This window comes from Arachis stenosperma, chromosome 4 (assembly GCF_014773155.1).
Source record: "Arachis stenosperma cultivar V10309 chromosome 4, arast.V10309.gnm1.PFL2, whole genome shotgun sequence".
NCBI classification, from domain to species: Eukaryota; Viridiplantae; Streptophyta; class Magnoliopsida; order Fabales; family Fabaceae; genus Arachis; species Arachis stenosperma.
In genome coordinates this window covers 4265195-4286283 of record NC_080380.1, presented here as the reverse complement: position 1 = coordinate 4286283, position 21089 = coordinate 4265195, and the positions used below count along the sequence as shown (strand labels likewise).

Sequence of the window (21089 nt, the reverse complement as noted above, 5' to 3'; positions counted from 1 at the left end):
TTTTTGGTATATTATTTTATTTATTCGGTTTTCTAGGGTTCACTCTCCAATGTGTAGAGTTGAAATGACTTTTATGCCAATTTGTGTTCCCTAATGGAAACGGGAAAATTAAAAAATGGTAACCATGATGAGGGTATAGTAGTAATTTCATCTGAGACACACACAAGTGATGTCTTTGGAAGTAGAAATGAGTATATAGGAATAGGACAAAATTCAGAAGCAAATCTTGCATATTCACTGTTCATCTTTATTCTTTCCCATTTTCACCTCATCACTTAAATCTTATTTTCAGTTTGGTATTATAATTTTTCAAAATCTGTAGTCTTTTTTTTTCTTTTAAAAGTTGTAATATTATATTTTTTTTGGTGACTGAAATAAATTAAACAAAGAAAAACAAAACAAACAAAACAAGGAACTGTTTAAATAGAGGACAGTCCCGTTTAAGACTACTCTCAAACTCCTCCCAAAGTGAAAGAAGTTCCACATGCGAAAATTGTAACTTCATCGCCATCTTTACCATAATATCTGCTACCGTATTTGCATCTCTCATAATCAAACGAAAATCAACACGCCAATTCCAATGCATGATATCTCTTATTTTGAGCACCAATGGATCAATAAACCCAAAACTATCTAGTAAAACAAAGTAGATGCCCAAAATAAAGAGACACAAAAAATGTAGAGCATGCTGCTTTCAAGTATAATGAATCACAAGAATTGTATGGTATACGTATTATTTTCTAAACAACATAAGATATGATCTATTTCTCTAAATAGATTATCATTTTAGTTTATTACATATTAGACTCATCAATTACAATATGGTTCATAAGCTAATGTTAGAAAGTTTTATACTCAGCTTTATAATCTATTCAGTATTTGAATTATATAAAAAAATGATTATCAATTGATGGATATTTTAAATATCAAAATATAGTTATATTCAAATTGTGCAATAATGATTAGTTGATTACAATTAGTTTCAGTCTTTTTTGGTTTCTTCAGCCACTGAACTCTGGCCAGGTTCTTCCTCAGACCGGTTCTGCACATTTTCACACTTTTCGGATTCCTGGGGTGCTTCTGAGCAAGCAGTTAAATTATCCTTCTCAGGTGAGCACACTGCAACTCTATCCTCAGTTGCTGAAGGAAGGGTTTTTTCCATTTCGTTCAATGCATTTTCTTGCAAAACTAGATTATCCTGGGAAGCTTCAGAATTTTTAGTACCAAGCTTCACAGCAGAATCAACCAAAGCCTCATCAGACAAACTCTCTACACGTTCGCCCTCAGCAACTGAAGAGCATGGAGGTGGAACCCCATCAACAGATGTTTCCAGCGGCAGCAACGGAGAAGATTCAATGACATCCTTCTGAGGTGAGCTCTTTTCAATTATGTCAGCGGCTGCAGAAGAAGAGCACTCTTCTGCATCTTTCAGAGCATTTTGCCGTATGGCTTGATTATCATGGTTGGCGACACCAGTTTCAGTTCCTTTAGTATCATGCGCCACGAAAGGTTCACCCACTCTCAGCGAAGAACATGGAAGTGGAGCCCCATTGGCTGATGCTGTTGCGGGCACAGCTGGACCGCCATTAGAAACATCTGTTTCATCAACTGCAAAAGCTTCAGTGTCTTCTGACACCAGAATTTTTTCCTTGGTGCCAACTAAAACATTCTCACCCTCTGCCTTGTCCCCTGATGCAGAGGAACATGACACTTCCATCTCAGCAGCACAGCTCTCAATGGTTTCTACCTCATTCTCCATATCAGCTAATCCTTTATATTCACCCTCGGCCTTGTCCCCTGGTGAAGACACACACAGGACATGCATCTCAGCAGCACAATCTTGAATGGCTTCTGCCAGATTCTCCATATCGGCTAATCCTTTAGATTCACCCTCGGCCTTGTCCCCTGGTGCAGATGTACATGGGACATCCATCTCAGCAGCACAGTTTTGAATGGCTTCCGCCCGATTCTCCATATCAGCTACTTCTTTAGATTCACCCTCGGCCTTAACCCCAGATGCAGACAAACACGGGACATCCATCTCAGCAGAACGGTTCTGAATGGCTTCTGCCTGATTCTCCATATCAGCTAATCCTTTAGGTTCACCCTCGGCCTTGTCCCCTGATGCAGATGTACATGGGACATCAATTTCAGCAGCATGGTTCTGAATGGCTTCTGTCTGATTCTCCATATCAGCTAATCCTTTTGATTCATCCCAAGCATCAGATGATCCTAGTGGACCTTTATCAGAAAAGGTCTCAACCTCATTCCCCCCCTCAGATGTTTTAGGAGCAGCAAGCATTCCAGTTTCATGATTTTCAGGTATCCCACCAACCTGGTACACACAGAATGTTGTCATGCAATTACCTTAAAACTAACACAAAACTACTGACATGTAAGACCAACACAAGATTTGGATGTTGTGTAGAGGAGGAATCAACCTGTGACTTGCCTTGATCACGGTGGTCACCTTCAGAATCAATCGATTCCTGAAGCAGCACTGGAACTGTAGAGGGAACCTGCAGAATTTTTTTTTGGTTGAATTTCAAGGTATAATATATCTATTAGATTTGCTAGTAGGAGCAACAAGGCTTACCTCAGTGGCATTCCTACAGCTCTCCTCTGCACCTTTCTCTGGGGGCAGGAATTCAGAGCGGTCAGTCGCACCCTCCTCCATTGCCTCTTCCAGAGTTTCAGAGTTACTAATTGCACAGGTTTTGGATGAGACCTTGTTATCATCTATGCTAAAGGACGATGAGGGTAAAATTGCAGTTTCAGATATGGTTCCCTCTTCCACAAGGACAGACTGAGAAGCATCCACTGAAGAATTGGCCACAGCTTTTGACCCTGATGTTTGTTGTAAGACTGACCTATCAACAGGTTCATCAGGAGATTGATCTATGATTTTTTCCACCTCATCTGCTGAGGACGTATCTACATCCTGTCGGCAACTCTTTGTCACAATCTCATTGTCCTGCACAATTGTAACTTGGTTACTCACAGATGTGTCAATGTTCATTGGGCAAACCACAGAAGAATCAACATTGGTATCGCCAATAGCTGCTGCGGATATCACATTTTCCTCGGGAACTGGGTCAATATTCGAAGATTTATCAACAGCAGACACATGTTGTTCACATATGAAATCCCCCATGTTTATTTTCCCCTCAGAGAGGGATTGTGAACAGCTCTTAACTAATGGATTCTCATGCAACTCAGCATGTTTTAAAGCATCTAAATACTTCCCACTTAATGCAACATTGGGGGCCTCCGTTTCCGAAGGTGATAAAGCATTTTGTTCTATAGCAAGTTCTAATGCATTTTGAGAATTATTTCCAACTGTTATCTGAGACTCTCGCTCCAGCAAATCAGAATCTTGCATTGAACAATTGACTTCATTTCTGTAATTGATTTCACAAGATTTAGAAATAGGAGAATTTACCAATTCCTTAGAAACGGTGGGAGTCAGAGGGCAGGATGGGATCACTTGTGGTTGATCAGACATATTTTCACCAGAAGAAGCAAGAGGTGAAGACTTTGTACATGATTCAGACAGACACTCAGTCCTTACTGCAGAACTAAGTGGAGTTGCATCAAGAGCCTCCACTTCACTCTGATTAGAATAAGTTTTAGTACAATGTTGAATATGGTCTTGCTTTTCTTTGATATCATCACAAATGGGGGTGTCAACCTCCATAGCACTAGGTAGGGGCTCATTCAAAGCAGTTATTTCTTGATCAGATGGAGGCTCAGATAGCTGCACATTCCCATCTGTAGGAATGATTGGAGTCAAGCACAATGCTCCAGTGGTTGGCATATCCGAACTTATTTTATTCCCCAAATTCTGAATATTGGATTCCTCCTCTGATTGTTTTTCTTTCCCGTTCACTGCAAGGTCCACAGTCGCACATCCATCTTCACCAGCTGATATCTCAGAATATGGTTTATCCTCTGAACATTGGATATTGGAGGCACTCACTCCCCCAGTAGCTGGCACATCTGAACTTGATTCAACATCCGGCTTCTGAATGCTGGAAGCTTCCTCCAATTGTTCACGCTGATTAATTGAAAGATCTGAAGTTAGACAAGCTGCTCCAGAAGTAGGTTCATCCATTCCAGCTTTATCCTCCAAAAACTGGTCGTTCGATGTAACCACTACTCCGGCAGTTGGCATATCGGAATTCACTTTATCCTCCAAAATCTGAATATTCGATGCCTCCATTACTTCCTTGTCATATTTGTTAACCGCATGGTCCAATTCTGGGCAGGCTGCTTCAGTAGTTAGTATATCCAAACTTGCTTTATCCTCCAGATTCCGAATATTCAATGCTTTCACAGATTGCTTTTCATGCGTATTCACCGGAAGGTCTGAAATTAAAAATTCTGCTTCAGTAGCAGACATATCAGAATCAGTTTTATTCTCTGAACACTGAAAATTGAAGGCATCCACTACTCCTGTAGTTGGCTTGTCTGACGCTGCTTTACCTTCAAGATACAGAGTAGTGGATGTTTCCTCTAATTGTCTTTCATTTCTGTTCACTGCTCCAGTAGTTGGCATATCGGAATTTTCTTTGCTCTCAAGAATCTGCATGTCAGATACTTCAGATTGCTTGTCATGCTCCTTACCTGTTTTATCCCGCAAACACATGTTATTGGAGACATCCACTGCTCCAGTATTTGGTATATCTGAACTTGCTTTGTCCTCCAATTTCTGATTATTGAATTCCCCCTCTGATTCTTTTTCTTGTATGTTCACAGCAATGCCTGGAGTTAGACATGCTGCTTCCGAATTTGTTATATCATAACCTGCTTTATCAGCATTCAACTGGGTATTCATGGAATCAATTGTAGTATTAGTTTTTGAGAGTTCGCCGGCAGCAGAATCTGCTGCTTTAGGCTTTGGCAAGCAGGTTCCAGAGAAAACTTCTTTCATAACCCTAGCCACATCATTGACATTTTGCATTCGGCCAAAAGCAGTAATCTTATCTGAGGATACTGGTGCACTATCAACCCTTCCTGGTGCAACTTTTTGCTGCTTGTTTAGAGAAGAAATGGCAGCTCCCTCTTTCGTGTTTAAATCATGAGCAGCGCCTCCACTGGGCAAAAGGATCTGAAATGCTTGAGCTTGAGCAACATCTGTAGCGACTTTACCCACCGATGACTCTACTGATGACTTCTGAAAATCATTATTTAAATTAGGATCCTGCTTAGCAAGGGAATCAGAAACAACAGGAGCTGCCGAAGATGATTTTCTCCCCCTACGCCGGGGTGGCTCCACTCTATTTTGAGTTTTACGGCCTTGCCTTTTAACTGGCATGGATTCAGGTGGGCATGGCTGAATGGATTCAGAGCCTGATGTGGAAGGATAAGCATTGTCTGATGCATTGGGAACTGCTTGTGCAGCCATAGGTTCTACAGCCTTGTTAGAACTTCCTTTTGTTTCTTTTGTAGAATGGACTGGAAAAGTATCAGGTTTTGAAGCTTCATCACAGTGATGAGTTTTCGCCTCCAATTGTTGGTCCCTTGTAACCTCTGTAACAGGCAAGGTTGAGTCACAGAAACTTTTGTTCCTTGAATTCTCCAGAACAAGGGTATTGGATAAATGGATGGAAGCAGAACCATGCATATCAGAATTCTGAACCTTCTCTATTTCCAACCCTGCAAAAGTATAAATTCTTTAGATCACATCCTAAGCCTTTTTCTGTATGAACGTTAAAAAGTAAACATTAAAATGTTGACATTCAAAATATACTCACCAGGAGATCTTTTGGTATTATCTTCAGTTGTTGATTCAACCAATGCCTTATTGGCTATATCACCAGATACTTCAGTTGATTTTAAATCCTTATCAACAATACTATGTGATGCATGATCTTGGACAACACTGTGTGATTCCTGAACAAGGCTATCTTGCAAGCTTTTCAACTCCGTGGCTTTATCATGTAATACATTGCCTGATGAGCTTTGTAAATTGGAAGTAAGGTGCAAATTCTGACTACCTGAAATATCTGGAATAGGCAATACCATTGCTTTTTTCTTTCCCCTGCGTCGGGGAGCTCCTGATCCATTTTGAGGCTTCTGATGTTGCCCATCATTTTGTATAGATACAGAAGGATAAGTAGGAACAGTTTGAGGCACAGGAGTAACAGAGGACAAAGGAAGGGGCTGCTGAGAACTCAGAGCAATCCCAACACCAGATTTATTATCACCTCCACTGCTTAAAGTCACAGAACCCGGTTCTGTACTTGAATGTTGTACCGTAGCACTGGAGGAAACAGTATCACCTTGGGAGATAGCTTCACTAGCAGATGGATTCAGGGGTTTGTGTTCCAACTGCTCATTCATCTTTAAATCAGGACCAATAGAAACCCCAGGTACAGGAGGCAACACTAGAACCTGCTTCTTCCCTCTACGTCTAGTTGCCTCCCCTCCACCTTGAGATTTCCGGCCTTGTCCTCTTGTTTGTATTGGCACAGAAACAGTAGTACCCTCTGCTTGAGAGTTGGGTGGAGTTGTCAGATTAGGAGAAACACCAGTAGCAGACTGCTGCGCAGGTCCACTCACACCAATAACTTCAGAAGAATGAGAAATAGATTCGGGAGTTGACAATACTACTTGACCAAGCAAAGTTCCTTCCTTTACCTGCATGTCCACTTCAACAGTTCCGGAAGTAGCCAGAGGGACTGCAGTTACAGGCAACTTATCTGAGGTTATTCTTCTTGGCCTGCCACGTCCACGTTTAGCAGGTGGTGTTATATCTTTGACTTTATGCACAGGCAAACTCCCAAGAGATGATGTTGCAGGGGCCACCGGAGGCACCACTGCAGTCTCCGTGACAGAAGTGGTTGCAGCAAAGGTAGAAGCATTTGTTTTGCAATTTGACTCTATCACTTCTTCCATTACTTTCGGTGATCCAGGAGATTCAGCTTTACACATCTTATCAAACTCCTCCTCTGTCCATTGTTCTTCATAGGAACGCACCTATGAAAGGCATATGGAAAAGGCAATAAGAAGTTAGAATGTGGTAGCTGATATTCAATACTAGGATACCACACAACACCAGGATATAAACCTACATCTTCAACTTCATTTTCCTTCTGTTTTTTAGGTGCTTTTAAAACATATTCCTACAGGTGACCAGGGAATGAAGTTTTCTACATCATGTTTCAACTAGAATCCCCAAAGGGGATATGCATGGGGTTATAGCAATGTAGGTCATGTTTATGCAATAAAAGGTTAAGAGCAAAAGGGGAACACACAGCACATTTATGACCCAGAAAAATTAAATTGACTAATTGAATATATAGAGAAACCTCTCTTGCACGTTTTCCCCTTCCGTAATGTTGAGTATCGAGGCCCCCAGGAGTTCCACTCTTCCTCTTGATTCCGTTAGATGCTACTTCATCCTTGGACACATCGAATATCTTCATCGCTTCATAGAATTGTTTCAAGTCTTCATCTGTAACTAGACGTGAAGGAAGGGTAGGAATAGGCTCAGAACCATCAGTTGCTGGCCCAGATACCAACTTCTTCCATGTAGCCTGCAATGATTTTTTTAACCCCCATGGAAATCAAGATTCTGTCACAAAAAGTAAAAGCATAATTATGCAAATGAAGATCTCAAAAAATAGACAATAGCGTACCATCTCATCTTCGCGCCTTTTTTGGTCAACAGCCTCAAACACATCTATTTCTGCTTCACTGCCAACAAGAATTTTAAAATAAATTAATAAGTAAGCCCCTCAAATTTCTTTCCTCTTCGTTCCGCCTTTTGACATGGTGTGCACAAGAGGAGGAACAAAGAAGAGAATAGATCAAGTATTGAGTAACTAAACAATAAAGCTATTATGTTGCTAAACTGCTAACATAAATGAGCAAAGCATATAACTGGGCTTCAAATGCAATCATAAAAGAACACTTCTTGGGTTAAGCTAAAAGATCCTAAGATAGCATGGTGCAATCTTTGCATTTAGACAATACATTTAAATCAGCAAACAAAGGAAAGAGTAGAATGATATAATGACAAGCATAAATCAGGGAGCATAACTTATTAGCAGTTCAAAAAATTCTGTTGGATAAGAATAGGATTTTAGGGGTTGGTCATTGACATGACGCAAACACATATTGCCAAGATTTCTAATCATTCCCAATAAGCAAACCAAGTTATAGTACAACCTAGAAAGAGCAAATCCTAAACCCAATTTATTATCCGATGAATCAAGAAATATCATTCAGAGACAGAAAATGGCGTAATTTTCAAGAAACCAAGTACCTGCGTGCTAAGAGATCATTTAAAGCATCATCATCCAATACAGGTGCCGCTTCCTCTTTCTTACACTCACGCAAGAGGGATTCCAAGTATTCTCTTCGGTCCTCAGCACTGTAATACATAGGCAAAATAAAACTTCAGAGCTGATTCAAATTCTGTGATGAACTAAAGATCAAATGTATGAGGTCAACCTTGTATTATTGTCAAAAAACCCAGCAGTAATGCTCTGATTAGCAACTCCCAGTTTGTGCTCAGCAGAAGCTCTGACTTGTTCTTCAACAGTTTGAACCTTTTTACACCAAATGCGGAATTAGATACTTTGGTAAACATGACAATTTGGCACAATATTTAAAGTATCGTTTCCACATTGGCACAAACGTGGCCTTATTAGCATCAGAGACAATTAAATGATAAGTTCATCCAAACAATGCTTAAGATTAGAAGTGTATCTTGGATTTTATGGTATCAAGATGCAGCAAACAATATGCAGATAAAGATTCCAGTGATCCAAGGTTAGCCTTGTACAGAAGGTATGCTTACTTCCCAGTCATAAATCTCACTAAAAATCCAGATACCCATAATTTTCAGGGTAAAAACTAAACTCCATCTTTTATCCAGCAGTCTTGTCTGCATCTTTCCCTTGCTTATGTTTTAAATTTCTTCTTTTTCAAACCAAAATAGAATAAACTCCAAAAGAAACAGACAACAAAATCGGTTTTAAATGGAATTATAACCAAGAGTTACGACTCTAGATATTATTTAAAATATTGGTGGTGGTAGACATACAAAAAGTATAGTTAATGCTAACTCGCAAGATAAACAACTACCCACCTATCCACCCCGAAAAAGTAAATCATAACCACAAAAGTATAAGATCCTATTAATAACAGCAAGGAGCAAATATTATTGTGAATCAGGAAAAAATATTGCAATCCAAATCAAATATACTTTTTTTGGAATAAACCAAAAAAGAGTACTATTGAGAAGTGGAGGATGATACAAATAAACGAGACGAGAAGAATATCCTCCATCCAAGAGAAAAAGCTTTAAACGAATCAAAGATTTTCAATCTCCTCATCATCTTTGATACTAGAGTTTCTCAAAATCAAATATATGCAGTTGTATCCACCCATCAGTAAAAGAGATAAAAAGTACTAACTGTTTCAAATCGAAGTACTAAAACATCCTTCTTCTGACCAATTCTATGAGCCCTTGCTTGTGCTTGCAGGTCAACCTGAACATATACCACAACCAAAACAATCATAAATAATCAGCAACAAAAAGCAAACAACTTTACAAAGAAACTCATATAGGAAATATAATTGCCTGTGGATTCCAGTCAGTGTCAAATATAATCACTGTGTCAGCAGCTTGAAGATTCACTCCAACGCCACCAGCACGAATGCTACATATCAACGGATAAAAATCAGGAAATTTGAAGGTAATATAAAATGATAAATCTCATTCTGAAAAGAAAACAGAACCGAATTTGTTACGACCTAATGGTTATATCTTGAAATCATGAAAGAAATCTCATTAACTGCCAATCCTCATTTGCTAAATTAGGGTAAAAAACGTGAATACAATGGCCTAACAATTTCTTACCAATAAACAGAGCATCCTTATTTGCCAAATTAGGGTAAAAAGATACGCAATAAAGGAAAAAGTGGAAATACCCCTTGGAATAGCAAAAAAAAAAAGTTTCCCTTTCTCACCTCCAATCCAATCATCAAACTCTTTTGCATTCAGACACAGTGCTCAAGTAAATATTGGAATTACCTGAGCAAAAATATAAAATATGGAGAACCAGGTTGGTTAAACAGGTCTATTAGGGCCCCACGATCACCTCCTGAGGTATGCCCATCCAGCCGAAGGTACCGATGCTGTTTAAGAGTTAAGTATTCCTCCATAACATCAAGAAGCCTAGTCATTGTTGAGAAGAAAAGAACCTGTAACAGCATTATTTGACACCAAATATTAAGAGTTAAATTTTACTTTTAAAAACGATGTACTAAGACCAAATACTAGATAAGTAAAAAATAGTTCGGTTCCAATGCTCGAGAGAAACAAATAAGGAAATGTCAAATTCAGTATCCAAAGAAGCCAACAGCCAAAAAGTATCCAAGCAGAATATCAAAAAAATAAAAAAGCAAATTTAAAATTTCAGAACAACGGAAGGGAAGTTTGGCACTTTAACCAAGCATCATTCTCCAAACACATGGCAACTTACAACAATAGTGCAACTGAAGGGAGTTAAAATACAGTGGTTCAGAAACAGTTATAGAGGATACCATACCCGATGATCTGCTGCCTTCAATTTAGGTAAAATACGGTCCAACATCTCAAGCTTCCCACAAAGTCTAATAATTGGGGGTAGATAATGCCTAGGTATAAAGTTATCCACCTAAAAAAAGCAAAGTCGAATTGTAGTATAAAGAGAAGTAAACATATGCAATTAAAAATAAATAAATAAATGAGACTATTTAAAAGAATAGGCTATAGCCTACCGACAGTGTTTTATTACTTACATTTCTGGCTGCATCATCAGGAGTCAGAAATTATAGAATATAGACAAATCTTGCTGACAGAAATGTTTTTATTTTCTTTTTCTTTTTTTTTTAAAGTTTGTGATCCTGCTTTCTTTGTTGTCAGGTTTAGCCATAAAATTGTTCAGAAAATGATATCGAAGATAGGTGATTGGTGGAAGTGGAACACAATGCATTCAGCAATCTTCATATCTCACAGGGAAAATGTAAGTATAATGTTTGTATTTTCTTTAGCTCATAAAATCTAAGCAAATTGTGGTTGAAATCATAATTCAAAAGACATAAACTCCTCTCTGAAAAGCAACACAATAAGGCAACAATTAAGATTATACCTCCTCTGCATGAAGCTGGCTGAGATATGGATGATTGCAGATATTACGAAGCTCCATGACAGAGTTGTGCACCGACCGTGCCTAATAATTGAGTGCTCCAATTAGATCACCCAAGGAAATTTCATTTAAACACGCACACCCACACAGACAGAGAAAGAGAGGAAGGAACAGAAAGTACAAGAAAATAAAACCTTTGTTGTGCCAATAGAGCCAAGATTTTCTTCCACTCTCTTCATCAAAAGTTTTTGATACGCAGAAGCCTCACATCTTACAAGTCTTTCAATCTTTTCGGGAAGTTCATTTTCAACCTACAGTAAATTCAAAATGCAAGACAATTACAACTTGATTGCAATGACTGCAAAAGCTAGCATACTTTAAGAGACAAGATTTCATTGAACAAGGCAATGCCGCAAAAAAACATCTCAATTCTCAGAGCTAACAATACTGAAATCCTAAACTGATTCTATACAATATCATATCGTACAGTTATAAAACACTAGAACAACTTTTAGGAACTCGGTTTTATCTTGGTGCCTAGGTCACAATGTAAGAGAATAATATAATTCTTATGCCCTGCATATGTCCTCAACCAGTGAAAACTATGGTGCTCTCAAATTCTAACTTTTTGTATTCACATGAAGGAAAATATATAATGAGAACTAGACATCCACCAGAAACTAGTAAAGAAAGGTGAATATATAAGTAGCCAAAAGATGAATACATAAATCTTCATAATTTTATTTCATAGAAGCAACTAGAATGAATTAATGAATATATGAACCATAACAAAAAGAAGAAGCCACATAAAAATTATCGTTCCTTTTCTTTTTTTTTTTTAAAACAATAAAACAAGATCATAGTATGCAGAAAAACAAAACTTAGGAGCAGTAGCATAGTAATCTTAGGCAGTTGGACTTATTAAGGAACCTTGTGTTTAAGCCTCCGAAGTACAAATGGTCTCAGAACTTGGTGCAGACGATTGATGATCAAGAGGTTCTCCTCCTCGGATAGTAAGGCCTTGTTATAAGTTTGAAATCAGACAAACAGAATAATGAGGTTGACAGTTAACCATGAAGACTTCAAATATCAATAGATCAAAACATTATCCATAGCTTACTTCATCTGGCGAGTTATCTCCAGCACTCTCAAATGGCTTATTAAACCACTGGGAAAAATCCTCAGATGAATTAAATATGTTAGGTAACAAGAAGTTAAGCAGCGCCCATAGTTCCTCAAGATTGTTCTGCAGAAAATATAAATAAACCAGCACTAAATAATAGTATCAACTATATGTTTTAAAACCATTTTTAAATCAAATATATATATAGGCAAAATAAAAAGTAAGCTGCAATAGCAGTTAAAATAGTAGTGAACCTGCAATGGAGTTCCAGTTAACAACAATCTATGAGAGCTCTGATAGTGTTTTAAGTCAGCATTCAACTTGCAAGAAGCATTTTTTATGCGATGGCCCTCATCAATTATTATATAATGCCAGTGTATTTTGCTAAGCTTTGGTCTGTCATGCTTGTTCATTAGATATTCATATGTTGTCAGGAGGACATTGAATTTCTGGTGAACAATCCTGTCCCTAAATCACAGAACAAGTGATAAGAATCATACAAGGCAATGTATCAAAACAGATTGAGTTGCATATCAATTTTTGAAAGCCCCATTACTTAAATAACCGACGTCGCTCCTCAGGTGGTCCAGCATAGACAATTTTATGTACATCAGGAGCCCAAAAGTTGATTTCTGAATCCCAACCAGGTAGAACTGAAGAGGGCACAACCACAAGAAATGGCCCCCTATCATTTTTACTTTCCATCAGGTAGCAAATTAGAGAAATAACCTTGCAAAAAAAAAAACCCACAGAAAAACGAGCATTAAGATAATAGATCATACAAAAGCTTTCTGACTTATTCTCATAAATATGTGATGTGCCAAATGACTCCTTAACACTACAAAAACTTTAAAAATAGAAGAAAATAAATTATTACCTGAACAGTTTTGCCCAGTCCCATTTCATCTGCGAGGATTCCATTCAAGTGGTTGTTATATAAGGAAACAAGCCACCTCAGGCCATTCATTTGATACCTAATGACGAAAATTGAAAAACAAATAAATGTAAAGCCAAATGCCATGCTAAAATAACATAGCTAACAAAATTTTCGGTGAATTTACTTAGGGGTATACCTAGGGTAAACTTATCATGGATGAACTCCATGGGCAATGTTACATATCAAGATCATCCATGAAATTTTACCCCTTCACTTTTACCCCCTATCAAAACACAACCTTGAAGGAAAAAATAACATGCAAAAGAACCAAAGAAAATCTCCCTGAAACAAAAACTACTGAGCATGGAACAATCATGCTTTGATTCTCACAAAATTCAAATATAAACCAATTAAACCAAATGTAAATGTAACATACTCCCTCAATTTTCCGCCCTTCAAACAAGATGGCTGCTCTGCAATGCTCTCCTTTACACTGCAGCAAAAAAATTACTTAGAATGGAGCAAAAGAATTACTCAACAGAGTAGAAAATCCAAAAAGAATACAAATTATTGAACACAGAAAATACAAAGCCATTGAGGAAGAGATCCGTTTTAAATTTTTGTAAGGGAATATAAATAAACCAAAACTCAAAACTATTAAACCTGATAAGAAAACGCAAGTACAAAAGTTATACCTGTGTGCCATCATATAATATTTCTCATTGCTTTCCAGATAATGCTGTAGAACAGAATTTTGGAAGAAATAAGCAATATAATTATTAAACTTAAAAAAAGAGATGTGCAATTTTGGAAAGGAAACTTGCCTTGGCCTGATCACCTTCATCCTCATTTTCAAGAGTAGATTCACTCTTATCAAGAAAGCTGCCACATCGTGCCTCATCAATATCATGTTCAAAGCGACCTGCTGCAGTCTTTGCTTCTTGTAGCTTGGAACCAAGCTTTTGGAGATACTTCTCAGTCTCTTTAAGAAGTTGCTTCACACGATCAGATTTTGCATCCTAATGAAATAATTGAGGTTGATAATTGAGGTTGATGATTGAGAAAAGCTATTGAGCATTGTCACTTCAATGCAAGTCTAGAAACCATTAACATATATTAAGTACAGCAACCTACCTGAACCATCCGAAGATAACCTTCCACATCGTTTATTTTCAACAAATTAATCTTCTCCCGCTGGATCCTATCAATCTTTTCACGATGAATGCGCTCTTTTCTTTTATGGTACTCTTTCACATATCTATTGACACCCTTCCACCGTTCCCTCTTGATTTTGAACACTTCATCAAGCTTTTCCCTAAATTAATAAAACAAGTATTGAGATAAGACACAATATAAAAAGCAATATTTCTATAGTCAACATAAAAAATAAAATAAAAATTTTAGAGAAGAAAAAGCTATATAGCTATATTTCTTCACCAAATAAAAGAAATCAGAAAAAAAAAAAGAGAAAAGGTACATACTTGTGGACTTCTATCTCACTGAAAAACTCCTTCTGTCTTTCACGGATTCTTTTTTGACGCTCTTCCCTCATTTTATGCTCATACTTTTCTAGTTGCTTAACCCTTCTACCATGCCTATGTTTCTTAACCGATTTCAACTGTTCCATCTCAGTTGTAATTGGTTTGAAGAAATCATTCAAAAAATCACTGCAAACAAAAGATAAAAGGATATCGTCACAATGATCAATCATCAAAGGTAACTTAAACACTCATTTAAGATTTAAGAACACTAAGTACCTGCGGAGACGGCGTTGGAGGTCTAATAATTGAAGTTTCTTCAACTCTATGACGCTTTTTGTTTTAGCAGATATATCCTCGGATGAGCTCACATTTTCCTGCATTACAGTTAATGTACCGCAGGCTATAAGATCTATGCAATATTAATTTGGAACAAATTGAATGCCGATTTTGTAGGGTGCACAAATGAAACAGATCAAATGTACAAGAATAGCATGTTCAACACTAAATTAGTAGGAAGCCAGTTAAAAACAAACCTTTAGCTTGAGGAAACAGGTGGTCATTATTTGCTTTGTTTTTTGCTGTTTTTGTACCCAGTTTTGCTGAACTAGAAGCCTCTTTTTCTGCTGATCCATAATCCATCTTCCTGACATTGTATATTTTGGAGAAGGTAACCTCCCATTCCCTTCTATGTCTGTAGGAAAAGTGGCATCATGTCTTGAGGCATCATTAACAGGAACTGTTTTGAACCCATCTGCAATTAATTTCACTTGATGTCAGAAAGGTGTAAATTATTGGCACAGGAATAATTCGGAAATCAATAGGATGTTCATCAAAGAAACTGATTTCAATTCCAAGGTTTTAAAAGTAAGGGTCTTACCTGAAAAAACATTTTTTGCAATTAAATCTGCATCCTTCATCAAGCTTGCTCCCTGGGGATCAATGCCAGTCCCTGGAACAGGTTTCCAGTGCTCTTTCAAAGCATACGTCAAGTGGTTTAGAGAATGATGGTTTCGAGAACCACCACTGTTAACAATATTTTGAAACTGATTAACAACATTGTCTCTTCTTTCTATTGGCAACTCATGCTGAAGAGAAGAGACTTGCGAGGGTCCTTCTGAAGCCTCATCAGAACTAGCAAATCTGGTAAAGCCATTTATCTCAGGGATTCATCTGCTTATTCAGCCCAATGACAGAGGAAGGTCGGTTGGACAGTCCAACCTGAAGATTACCACTGTCAACATCACCCTTTGTACTAGAGGAATCTTGCTGCTGAAAAGAAGTAGCTGACGAAGCTTGTGCACCAGCTCTTTCTTGAATTTGCTTTTCAAGCTCTACTTTTTTGACAGCTAGGAGATGTTTCCTTTCTTCAGAAAGAATACCTTTGTCCCCAGTCATTATTGCACTCTCAGTTCCCTTGCAGAATGACGTAGCTTCCAGAGATTTTCCAGCAAAGGGGACCCTGAAGAGTATTATTATCAGGTTGTCTCATATTGTTCAGACCTCCAAACGGCATCATGGCCCCTGACGAGGTACCCAATTCAACAGAAGATTGTGACTTTCCTTTGTGGTCAGTATGATCCTTTCCTGAATTTCCATCATATATCTTCCCATCAGTTACCAGTTAGGTGACGAGAATAATTTATTTAACAATTAATAAACACCAGTCACCTTCTCTAGAAAAGCGGTTCCAAGAGCAATTTCAAGATGTAGTGCTTTGGTGCTAAACCATTTCTGCACATTCAAAACAATATATGAAAATATAATGAAACTTAGTTCGATCTTTTCATATTTAAACAGTGGTAGCAAAGTTATGTTTTTACCTAAATGCTAGAAAAACAAGGCACTGAGCTCGGAGCTGTTTCAACTGTTGTTCTTTGAAAGGCACACCAGATGATCCACTAATCGTGGATCTTGCCATATCTCTGGGTAATATATATATATATATATATATATATATATATATATATATATATAATATAACAAGTAATTTAAGTTTTAATTTAGTATAATGGATATACCCATATACTGTAAGCTTTAGTTAGATGATTATAGAAGTTATGGCAACGAGTTAAAATAAAAATAAAATGGAAAGAGAAAAGCTTAAAGTCATTATGAAGAAAAAAAATTAATGTCACGCAATAACGTGAAACTAAGGACACATTTAATTCTTCATCTCTATTGCAAATATTAAAGCCACTATCTTTTTTATTAATTATTTTATTTTTCCACCTCTAAGTTTCAAAACGACAAAAAGGCACCATGTCCAGTAAATAAACAGTAATAATAGAGATTCCTAGTTGAAACATCAATTCCAAAAATCTGGCGTGATAGATGGGGTTGAACAGGCATTACACATGTATTGATCAGAAAAAATGGAGCAAAAAGGGAGATGTTCCATGCAAGTGAGCTAAGTAGGACATACTTCCCCATCATATAAGTAAGAAATCCTGAGCTCCAGCATTATATACGACAAATACCTGGCCTATTTTATGTTCATCAGCAGAAGTAGTAGAACTTCCACTATCATGCCCAAGCATCCCACCATGCCGCATTGAACTTGAGAGAACTGATTCAGTCATTGCGTATGCACTAGTGGCAACCCCCATCCCTCCATGAACCATAGGATGAGCACCTGAAATTTAGAAAAATTGATCATGTAATTATTATACCATACAAGTAAAAACAGATATTTTCCTAATTTATTTTCCACCAGTAATTTGGCACTCCAAGAACTAAAAAAAAGAAAAGGAAAAGTGTATCCGAGAAACATAGAAGGCTCTACTGTCATCATCACAGAAGTGAAATAAAATAAAATAAAAAATAATAAGAAAAAGTGTATTCTATTAAATTCTTGGATTCCCATAGTTTATATTTATGCATAAACTCGTTAATCTTCGTTGTTTTCCACTAACTTCTGTAGTTGACACTGCTATTTTATGCATAAATAATTCAAACTGTGTGCAGATCTCAAACCCAAGAACAGAGGTTCATCTATATACACAATGATCCTAGCACAATTGACAAATCCGTTACTTGAACCTGGGAAGGGGAGCATTAACAGATAAGTTGGAACTTGGAATTTTCGTCCATCACATCATCAGGAACAAGACAAAGAAAACAAGGGAATCTGAGATGTTTCAAAAGCTTACATATTCATTTTGAGTCAAACAACTTAAATCATGTATACATAACGAGAACCACCTTGAAGTTTACCAGAAGCAATATGAGCAGAGGAAACCTCTGTATCTTCTGGATATTTAGAATTCGGAGCACATGGCACTGGATTGCCAATCTTTGTTGGGCCTTCTTGGTTGGCCCTTTGCATTTGACTACTACTTGGAACCCTGTTAAAGTTAGCCAGCTCTCCACTTCTAACTGGAAGACCATCTGATGATTCAGCCTTGGTCATTTTACCCTTCCTCGTATTAGCAGTATTTCGTTGATCAAGACGAGAAGGAATGTCAACGTGTGGTTCTGCAGGTGACAATGTATCCCCCCTCTTTCTCTTTGAGGTAGCTTTTTTACCATCCTTTTGATTCACCTGTTTGTCCAAATTAGTAGTATCTCGTCTATCATGTGATTGTGAGTTAGCAGACCTAGAATCTAAACTACACGGACTTCCATGATCAAAAGACTGACCACTCCTCTGAGCCGCAGATCCTTGATAGTGATCAGGTGCTCCACTACTTGGGGAAACTGGGGGCCGGCCAGAAGCGAAGGAATCCAGTTTGGGCATCACATTTTCAGGCAACCCTGCTCTTGAATCCGTAGCAACACCCACTGCTTGTGAAGTTCCTGCACAAGTTACAATCGATAACATCAAAACCTAGAGGGAAATTATTATGAACTTTTTTCCTGCAACATGAAAAATAAAAAAACTACCTATTTGAGAACTGCCAGCACCAGAAGGAGGACGTGAAGACTTCAATGCTTCAATATCAAGATTATGCTGATTGATGACAGTCTCCATTGCCCTACAATGACAAGTTAAGTTGGACGAAAATTTATTATACGACAAGGCAAGATAACAGTATAAAAGAAGATAAGGAATCCACAAAAAGAAATAAGAAATCAGCAACCAACACCTATATGGATAAACCTTGCACAAAAAGCATGAAAATCCCCTTGTAAATTGAACATAATAGAAGGAGTGAGAACAGAAAGGATCACACTTCTAACCACTTGTTACGGAGTCAATAACACTGTCATGAACTAAAATCATAAACAAATTAAGTTGTTAGGCGGAAAAACTTGGGTTGTTAAACCCTCAGCTACTTCAGCATCGTGCATGAGTATATGACTGAAACCTATTCACTAAAAGGACATAAACAGGCCCCGGCATGCTGCTCAGAAAGTGGCACCAAAATGCAACAAATGCTTATCATCTTTCCGAGTTCCACCCACTTCCACAAATAATTTAATAAATATGATCTTCCCATTACTTTATTACCATCTCAGGCATGCTAGAGCTAGTTAATATCTTATAAGTGAAGGAGTACATGTGAAACCTTATATTCTTACGCCACATCTTACTCTTACTCCCACAAGGCACAAAAACATCATGATTGTCAAAATCAACCTCAAGCAGAAAGGGGATTAGTAACTGACTGTGGATATCTATGTATGCATTTAATTGAGCACTATATATTGCAGGTATTCTACCTGGATATCACTTGATATGGCATTGAATGCTCCTTCCCACTTGATTTCATGTGTTGTAGTATCTGAAACAGATACCAAGTTAGTTACAAGCATACTAAACCCATACCAGGAACTAAGGAGTGACGAGGAATAATTAAAAAAGTCCGTTCATAAGAAAATGACACACACCACGTAGAGTTTAGTAGCCAACTTAGCTGGCTCATCTTTAGAATCTTGGATGAGTTTGTGCAGAAACTTAGCTGCCTCCAATTCAACATTTTGCGAAGAGGCCATCTCATTTATCCTGAAGCATACAAGAAAAAGCTAATGCTATCATACCAGGATAAACTCAAAATCACTAAAACATTTTAAACAGTCTAAGTGCAAATTAAGATATTATCTGGACCAATTTACAGTAGTGGCATAACCAAGCTCAACCCAAATACTTAAAGTCCAACATCCGACATAATAAACCCTATAAATGTGTCAAAGTTTTATGATACCCTCCATAAACCCGACCACTAACGTTATGCAGTGGCAATTCTACACCAACTGTTAAGGCAGCAAAACTCAAAAGGAACTAACAAAGACGTGCAGATACTGCAAGGCTATGCTTTCCACTGGAGATTCCAACAAGATTCCAGAAAAACAAAAGGAAAGAAGCATGAAAAGTTCAGGGGAGAGATGAATGAGTACTTTGGTATCTAAGATCACAATCAGAAGCTAATAAGCTATATCACTATGTGAAGGAATATATTCACCAAACAACAACATCACAAGGTATATAAGTAACTAATACCCTACACTCCATCTTTTTTCCGCTTCTCCAGTGGTTAATCCACCAACCTACCATCAAATACATTAACCCTGTTTTCTTAGTTATTCCACGACTTAAAAAAATTAAAAAGAAAACCGCACAAATAGAAATCCAGTATATTGTGAAAAACACACTAAGAAACAACATAATTAATACTTTGACACACGAATCTAACTGGAAACTCTAACTTTCTGCAGGGAACAAGCATAATAGCACAGAGATAACGAGAATGCCAGCAGAAGAAGCTGAAATTGAGATGAAAAATCAAACCCGGAACAAAATTCTGGAAAACAAAACAAAGAGTAGGTTTCATGATATCAGATTTCATTTGATAGGAATTGTTTAAAATACCTGATCGGAGAAGAAGAGAAGTGTACTCCAAACAAGATGAAGAAGTGAGCGAGGCTCTTTAAGCTACATAAAGAAATGAAAAGAGGTTTCGTTGCGATGAAAACGAAACGAAACAAAACGCACCCTTTCCCTTCTTTGCATCACTGACCAACGAACGAACGAACACCCCCAATCGCGGTTCCACTACACCGTCGCACGTGCTTACCGTGCTTTCCTTTTCGGCTTTTCTTTTTTTTTTCTCCGGGTCAATTTTTTTGGCGAATTATTTTGGGCCCTACTTCTTTTATTTCGGATGAAACCCGGCCCGATCCATCCAATGGATAAAGTACTAAATTAGTCTCATATATTTGGGCGTAATTCTATTTTAGTTTTAAGTTTCATTTAGCATCAATTTAGTCCCAATGAGGTCAAAGTTAAATAATTAACGGAATGTCCTACATAACAACAGTACAAGAACAAAATTAATAATTTAGAGAACAAGTACAAGTTTCAATGACACAAAATCAACCGTTGATGCATCAATATATTTATTTATTATTTTTCTTATAATATAAATAAAATATTTTTTATAGAACTAAAAAGAATGATAAATAAATGTATTGATGCACCAACGGTTGATTTTGTATCTCTGAAGCTTGTACTTGTTCTCCAGATT

The 21089-nt window shown here is 37.5% G+C and overlaps 1 protein-coding gene across 1 annotated transcript; it reads right to left on the bottom strand.

The window, feature by feature from the left end:
* Positions 1–793: 793 nt before the first annotated feature.
* LOC130974429 (chromatin structure-remodeling complex protein SYD-like) lies at positions 794–20574 on the bottom strand (the record flags this gene model as incomplete). Its single annotated transcript, XM_057899316.1, is given in 38 exon segments — positions 794–2335; positions 2442–2519; positions 2597–5658; positions 5757–6981; positions 7314–7541; positions 7644–7701; positions 8273–8380; positions 8461–8558; positions 9429–9503; positions 9596–9674; positions 10049–10218; positions 10566–10673; positions 11148–11228; positions 11339–11455; positions 12075–12164; positions 12265–12390; positions 12522–12735; positions 12824–12996; positions 13145–13241; positions 13581–13637; positions 13840–13883; positions 13969–14163; positions 14279–14459; positions 14626–14811; positions 14902–14999; positions 15159–15316; positions 15503–15782; positions 15817–16077; positions 16079–16228; positions 16294–16337; positions 16340–16356; positions 16446–16566; positions 17060–17257; positions 17827–18420; positions 18508–18599; positions 19288–19349; positions 19456–19570; positions 20435–20574. Coding segments are annotated over 38 exon segments (10533 nt in total), but the record flags the coding sequence as incomplete, so codon positions are not given.
* Positions 20575–21089: the final 515 nt, after the last annotated feature.